Source organism: Alligator sinensis, unplaced genomic scaffold, assembly GCF_000455745.1.
Source record: "Alligator sinensis unplaced genomic scaffold, ASM45574v1 scaffold609_2, whole genome shotgun sequence".
Taxonomy (NCBI): domain Eukaryota; kingdom Metazoa; phylum Chordata; order Crocodylia; family Alligatoridae; genus Alligator; species Alligator sinensis.
This window is the reverse complement of record NW_005842090.1, coordinates 2458436-2466533: the sequence shown is the minus strand read 5'-3', so window position 1 is coordinate 2466533 and position 8098 is coordinate 2458436. Positions and strand designations below refer to the sequence as shown.

General features: G+C 45.3%; 1 protein-coding gene across 1 annotated transcript; it reads right to left on the bottom strand.

The window, feature by feature from the left end:
- Positions 1 to 1375: 1375 nt before the first annotated feature.
- Positions 1376 to 7015, bottom strand: LOC102378696 (solute carrier family 35 member F4). The gene is made up of 4 exons (XM_025204619.1): positions 6890 to 7015; positions 5190 to 5382; positions 2672 to 2761; positions 1376 to 1823 (listed from the first exon to the last, which is right to left on the bottom strand). Exons 1-4 carry the CDS (start codon positions 6998 to 7000, stop codon positions 1582 to 1584), a joined length of 636 nt encoding a protein of 211 aa, XP_025060404.1. The 5' UTR covers positions 7001 to 7015; the 3' UTR covers positions 1376 to 1581.
- Positions 7016 to 8098: the final 1083 nt, after the last annotated feature.

Sequence of the window (8098 nt, the reverse complement as noted above, 5' to 3'; positions counted from 1 at the left end):
CAAAAAGATAAGCCAGATAAGGTGGTCTGGACAGGAATTGCAAAAAGCCTTCTGCTGCTTACCAGCTCTGAGCCAAGGCACAGTGCTGGTGAACCGCTGACTTTGACAAACCACTTACACTCTTCACAGACACCTCAGAATAGGGCTGGGGGCCCCTTAATGAAGGCCAGTGCTAGCTGAGAGACACAGCCCATTATGTGATGCTGTAGTCAGAGCTGATTCTGTACCTGGAGATGCTGGGATGAGGAGTGAAGGCATGTGCGCTAGGTGCTGTTGGCCTATTAGAGAGAGATTTTTTTGGTTGGTTTTGGTTTATAACTTTTTTACTAACCGATGTTGATAAGACAGAACAGCAAATCAAGTCAGAAATTGGGTCCACATAGCTCTCGACTTATCATCAATACTCACCATTCATGGTATCATCCATTGGGCCTTACTAGTGATAAATATGGGCCAGAGCCTCAAAGGTATTTAGATGCCTACCTACTGACATGACTAGAAGTGAGGTGCCTGTATACCCATGAACATGTGGAGCCCAACTCAATCTCTCTTAACACATAGGACACAACGTGTGGATCTTCATAAAAACAATTCCCAAATGCACTTTTAAATAACAAACATTTTCATGAGAACTACATAGATGCTATGTTGTGGATAGTGACTCAGTGGCCACGTCTACATGTGCGCTTTACTGTGGAGTAGACTAATTAGCTATGGAGTAAAGTATCACTGTTTATACGTGTGACGCTATTAGGCTGCAGTCAACTAATGTACACTGGCATAAGATAGTACCGTCCCCAACTGTACTATCTTACACCAGGGTAATTTACTGCAATTAAATGCATGTGTAGACTCTGACTGTGGGCTTAAATTGTGCCCCGTCAGCCCAGCCAGCTAAAGCCAGACCCTGCCTGCCACCTAGCTACGCGGCTCTGCATTTTCTGCACCCTTGTGTCCCAGCCAGCCCCTCAACCACCCCCCCAGGGTCTGGGGCTGACCCCCATACCTCATGCCAGCCTGGGCCTATTCTACCCTGGCTTAAATTGCTGTTATCCTGGGCACAAATGTAGATGCACCCAGAAGTAGTTTACTCCAGCTCAAACTGCTCTGGAGTGTATTGCTTTGCATTAATTGCACATGTAGATGCATAGCACACTATCTCAAACCTTGCTATTGCTTTTAACACCCAATGCTTTCTTCTTGACTAGAGATTATTAATGCCTCAATATCTGGGAGCTCTATTTGAGACACTCAGGACACATTTGGAGCTGGCTGAAGGGCTTGGATTACCATCAGTGTCTAAAAGCATTTGGGGAAGCAGCTTGACAATTCATCTAAAATTATGATAGTAAATAGAGCACAAGCCAATGTGTTTTTATTATAAAAAAAATTATTGTAGCTATTTACACTGGTTCCTTTATAAGTGTATAAATGTAAACATTTATTATTGATGTATTTATCATTGATTTGTACAATTCATCCCCAGTTCAGAGCAATACTGTCATTTAGCATATCAGTAGCGAGAAAATTAAATTATATTCACAGAATATACATTCACGTGCAGTTAGAGGGTCACCAGCTTTACGCTAGTGGTATAGACACTGTCCCATTGGCTCTGCTTCTGCTCCTGGTATGCACGCTGGAGTCTGTGATGTCTTCTGCGTGGTCTTCGCTTTTCTTTTCCTTTAAGCTGTTGATGAATCTTAGGGTTATTTCATCCCACTCTTCAGGAAGCAGCATTAGCAAAAATCCAATGCAAATGATAATGGTAGCCCCCAGTCTTACGACACTGAAGATCACTTCATGCTTCAGGAGGTCCACAGCTACAGGGGGGAGAAAGGCAACGAAAGCAAAGACTGTAAAGTCATCTTGCGATGGTCTCATAGCCTACTAGGGCTTCTATATTTCATACTAAATAGAATTGGAAACTCTCACTTCCTTCATGCTTTCTGTCCTAATGGAAATGTCTGCTGGGGAGCTATAAAGATTTATGGCTGGAGAGTAGAATTTATATAAGCCTTGTATAAGGCTGAGTCACAATCTGGTCCTTGATTTCCATTTTTTTCCAAGTGAGAAAGTCGTCTGTGCTCATAGGATCATAGGAAAGAAGGGCGGGAAGGGACCCACCAGGTCATCTCATCCTGGCTCCATGCTCAAGGCAGAATCATCCCTAATTAAGTCATTCCAGCCAAGTGTCCATCTAACCTGTTCTTGAAAATTTCCAGGGGTAAATCAGCAACTTCTCTAGGTAGGCTGTTCCAATGCCTGACCACCCGCATAGTCAAAAAGCTCCTCCTAAGCATTAGCACTTTACAGATAGCATGTCCTTCTACCCAGGCTCAGCTGTACCACCAGCATTTGGGTCACAGACATGGAATCGAGGCTTTCCACCCCTGTCCACCAACTTCCCACCCCCCCGACAGGCAGCCTCCATAAGCACAGAGCTCAGCCCTCAGGCTACTTGATAAGCTCCTGCAAAATAATACATTTACTTTTTAATTACCCCAGTGGAAAAGACTAGAAAAAACTGCACTTGCAGAGTTAAGTCTCTATTGTTATCAGCTTCACGTTTATTTAAATTGCCACTGAAGTTAAAAAAAACCCTGCAAAAGAGCTTGAGAAGAAATAGGGCATGACGATGATCTTTACTCATTAACGGCACTAGGTGTACCTGCATTTCCAGGAACGCTGAGCACTGTCCCGATGGAAATCAGGATGGGGTACGTCAGCACAACTCCAACGTTGACCAATATGTTGAATGCTGTCGAGACAGAGGACAAGGCACAAGAGTGTCAGAGACACAACTTCATAAAATGTCGTGAAATTACACCACGCGCTTTACTACGTTCTTACACAGGACTGAGCCTGTATGTGCGGGAATGTGAAATGAATGGAGGGTCTGCACGAGGAAGAAGAAGAAGGTTGGGTATACAGATAGAAAATTCCAAGTGCACTAGTTTTCTATTCCAAAGCTTAAAGAAAAGCCATACAGACTTGCTTCCCTCCTCAAAAAACACCTTGTGCCCCATTTACAAAAGAAATTAGGATTGTTCTCCAATTGCACTCCCTCTCAGTTGCAATTCTGTGGTCTTGCTCTTCCGTGGGGGACTGAGCAAGCAGCCCAGGGTGGGACCATCCATGAAAGGACAGTATCAGCAAGCAACACATACGCACCCCTGCCAGGGACATGTAGCCAGCCCTAGCTGTGCAAACAGAAGAGTCCTCTCCTCTGCAGGTTATGAGGAAGAGGGGAGAGCGGTACAGTAAGTAGAAAGGATATGAACTCCCCTTTCATGGGCTTTAAGACACTCAGGGACCAGAGGGACCCTATTGAGGCGAACCATTGTCTATAAAACCAGTGTCCCAGCCTGAGATGTCCAAACTAAGCAGAAGCCTTTAAGCTACTTAGGCCAGATGCACAATGATACTTAGGCACCCAACTCTGATGGCTTTCATTCTCTTGGTAGACTGGGTCCTTAGCGCCCCTCTGAAATTCCTTTTGTTCTATAGAGCAAGGGAATCTCCTAGGCAATTGAGGACATGTTGCATTGTATATTTGAGCCAATGCTGTGAGAATGTGGGTACTCCAGTGTTGGGACAGGCTCATCTCTGCTGTTTGCTCGTCTCAGCTGTGTTCCTGTGTTTATATCCCACGGGGCAGTACTGTTCTGTTAAAGCATGGTTGCTGCTGCCACGACCTGTCCGATAGCTATGTTTCGAGCTGAGTGCTGCTCAGTTAGGATCCCTGAGCGAGTCCTCAGCCAAACAGTGCTCAGGGCAGTGGGGATGTGTCATGGGCAGCTTTATGCCCATCCTCCCCAAGCCTGGAGCTACTTTGGCCCCACTGCAACTTCAGAGCAGCTGCTGGGATGCTGCTGCAAACTGGGTAAGCTCATCGGTGAGCACAGGTACCCCAGCCAAATCCCCCTTCTCGACACCCCACCGCAGACACCCGCCTATGCTGGTTTCAGGGTAGAAAACTGCATGGATGGAGTGAGGCTGGCTTTCTGCCTGCTCTGTGCAGCTGCTCCATTCTACCCTCATTTATATGTTCAACCATATCTTTAGGTGATAAGTCATATCCACTTTAAGACTTCTCCTAAAGGGACCAGAGAGTGGATGCAATTAGGTCCAGGGCAGGGAATGAAAGATAACCAGGAGCCAGGCCGGGTTATGTGACAATCAGAGCCCAGGTGGCTCATCCGGGGATGCAGGGGGGCCTCCCACTGCTGCAAGCAGCCTGGCAGAGGACTGGGGGGCACATGCCCCCCCAATCCCCAATCTGTGCGCAGGGTGGAGGCAGCTGCCACTGGGCTTTGCACACCTCTGCAGCTGCCCCAGGAGTGGTGTAACGCCATGTGCATCCTTCTGCCAGTTGACAACCACTGCTGTAAGAGACCCAACCTTTTTTCTTTTGGTGGGTTAAATTTTTTTATGTTTTTCCACTCAATTCTTTCCTAAAATACATTCATTGTTTTCCAGCATCCTGCACAGTAGTTGCTTGTATAGAAAAGATTTCATGGATTTCATAGACACCAGGGCTGGAAGGGACCTTGGAAGATCATCGAGGCCAGCCCCCTGCCACAGGGGCAGGAAGGCAGCAGGGATCACAGGATCCTAGCAAGATAGACTTCCAAATGTCTCTTGAAGGTGTTCAAAGTGGGTGCTTGAACCACCTCCAGCGGCAGCCTATTCCAAACCTTGGGGGCTCGGACAGTAAAGAAGTTCTTCCTTATGTCCAGCCTGAAACAGTCCTGGAGGATGTTATCTATGAAAGAATGCTGCTTTTGAAATGGTTAATGCAGCAGCTCTCAACCAAGTAAGCCTCAAGACACCCCTTGAAAAATGGCAGCTCTTCGTTTTCACTCATTTCTTGACTATGGAAAAAAGAACAGAGTGATTTTTCAGTTGCAAATAGCTCAGAAAGAGCACAAGGGCCAAATGTTTTTGACACGATGGATTCCCATTTTATCCAGTGAATCTCACATAGGCGTTTGCACAAATAACTGCAAACATTGTGTGGCACCATGTGACACCTTTGAAAGATGCTCACAGGGTGCTGCGGCACTCCGGTTGAGAATCACTGGGCTGTAAGAAAGGGAATGGTCATGCTGGTGGCGGTTTATTCTGTGGCAAATGCAAAACAACAAGAAGTGCTAGAGAAAATGAAGGCAACATTCAGCAAGTACCTAACCAGAGGCCGGCTACTCCACAAAGGTAACCCCACGGCACAGCAGAGAAGGGGGACCAATATTCCACCTTTGTAAAATACAGTATGACCGGGGTAAAGGAGATGAAAATTAGGTTGAAGAAGCCCAGCGTAGAGACAAAGTGAGCAGCTTCCCCGAAGTTCGCACTGCCAAGAAACATCTTGAACAAAACCTGCAGGGAAAAGGAAACGTATTAGCACAGTTACCTTCCACCCCATGCAAAGTTTTGCCGTGCAAATTGCTCCCTGGGGATTAGGCAAAGCTTTGGGCATGGGAAATGCAAACTCAACTGTGTAGCAGTGCAAGAGGTCTTCACTAAGGTTTCCACCCCAGCAATGCCCTCCTGTGGGCTTGACCCCAGGGAGGGATGACCTGACTTGTTCACATAAAACTCGGCCCTGGCTGCCCAAGTGAACACTTCTATTGCCTTCGGTGGGACTGTTGAGTGAGCGCTCAACCAGGTGAGGCAGGGCTAAACGGTCCCACCCTATGCTAGGAGGACAGCCCTTATTCTAGCCAGCTTCTTGATGTACGCATGGTCAATCCTTCCTGCTATTCTCTCCCCCTGTTTGTCTCCTAGGAGTGGGCACTGTGCCATTGCCTGTGCTTCCAGGACCCCAGTTCCTGGCCAGGCACTCAAATCACATCTGTCCTCACAGCACAAAGGAAGAATCACTGAAATCAAAGCTAACACACACACTATGTCACAAGGAACAAATGCAAATAAGAGTCCCAGAGACTGCAAAGGTCACACGTGCAGTTACAGGGCTCAGTTCTGACCTCGCAAGGATACTCATCAGGAGCGACTGCACTGATTTCAACCATGTCCTGCCAGTGCAAAGCTGATGTGTGAGGAACATGAAGTCCTCGTTGTTTCTGAAGTCACTGGCGTGCCAGGTTGTGTGAATCACAGTAACAATTGTCCCCACAAGATCCATTGCGACTACTAAATATTCACAGAGAGGTATACCAAAGACTGTAAGTAGGAGCCAGCTTTGGACCTCTCGTACAAAATGGATCCAAATTCTGCCTTAGTTTACAAATGCTGACCTCAGGGACCCTGCATGCATCTGAAGCTGCACTTAATCCAATGCATTTCTGAAGACGGAGACAGTACGTCGAGTTCACCCTTCCAAGCAAAGCCACTTGTTCCAAACCTTGGGCCAGAAGCCTCCCATCTCCCACACTCGATGCCTTTAATGCATATGCTGCATTCCTGGCCCGTGTGCTGATATGAACGGGAGTCCCAAAGCCAGAACGAGTGCGGAATATGCAATAGAGATCTGCACTGCAGATCGGAGATGAGAAGTTTGCCACGACCAACAGAAACATGGCACTAGCTGCATTCAGGATTTTCTCATTGTTTTGTGTAACAAGCCCACTGCAAAAAGCATCAACTGCTTTGGCAAAAAATGATGGACTCAGAAATGCTAATCTATTTGTCATACACTAATAGCAATTTCATTACAGGTTCATAAAGCAAAACCACTCTGAACACTTGCCAGCCACAAACTAATTATCCCTGTCGTAACTTTTCTGACATGTCCAGCATGCTCTGAATGTAAATGATGCAACGAAGATGAATCTTATATATTTCATCGTGCTTTGCACGTGAGCATTAATGGAATGTATGATCCATAGGATAATCTTCAGCTATTAACGCAAAAATTATGACCTACCTTATACAATGCGGATGTGGATGCAGAGCCAACAGCATATGCTACACCAATAATTGAATCACCATGGAAACCATCTGCATATGCCATCATAACAATTCCTGTGATGGCCATTATTGCTGCGACTATCTGTACAAGCAAAAGCAGAAGAAATTTCAAGCTCAGCACAACTTTATTGCTTGGAAAGACATCAGATGATCTCTGTGTATTTTTATGAGAGCTACCAGCTACTTTTCTCTAACTTTAATCCTTCTAGTTTCCTCTTAATAGGTGATTATGTTACTACCGGGAGGGATGTGAAATAGTAATGAAGGTGTATGTATCATGAGCAATATGGGTCTATAACATAGCAAATCCTCCTGGTGCCCATTGACAGAACTTTTATCTTAAATTATTTTTGCTTTACCATCCACACTGCTGCAATAATCCCAAGGTAAGACATTTTAGCATTTCGTTCTCTCTCTCTAACTAAACAAATGCTTTAATACAGTCCTTGATATGGGCTTGGGGTTTCAGGGCAACCAAGAGGGAATTATTAGGTGGCCAACTTTCCATGGAATCAAGTGTTTTATTCTGAAATACAGTGTTTAGCGGGCCGTTGAGGAACAGTGTGTTCCACAAGAGCCACGCTGCTCTGTTTCCCCAGTTAGAGATGACCCAAGTTGTTTTGAACATCTCACATTTGGCTCATCTGAAAATATGAGTCAGTATTTATTACTATTCTTCAAGTGTTAAACTTACACTGGAGCACAATGAATGTGGATTTTGCCTCGGTGGTCATGCCCTTCTTCCATTTGCAAAAATCTCCCACTGTGTCTAATCGCCTTGACCAAAATTAGGTAAATAAGTGATACATAGTTAGCAAGTGATGAAGTAGTTAATCCATAGTTAAAAAGTGGTCTGAATATTAAAGTTGCTTAGTCTTTGCAGCTTCCACTGATTTCAGTGAGCGTTACTGTTGCTTTATCTGAAAACCACATGGTTGTGTTTGAAAATTAGACGCCACTTGCATCATTTCACTCTGGTAGTAAATGCCATGAAACTAAAATATTCAGCACTTAGCAAAAAAAAAAAAAAATGCCCACTGCACCAAAGATGTCAGTATTTAAAATGCAACCGTTTGGCTTTTAGACCTTCCATTTGGAGGTATATTTTTGTAGGCAAAAATCAGCTATTTTTTGTGTTTGCTAATTTGCATATCCCTGCCCCCTC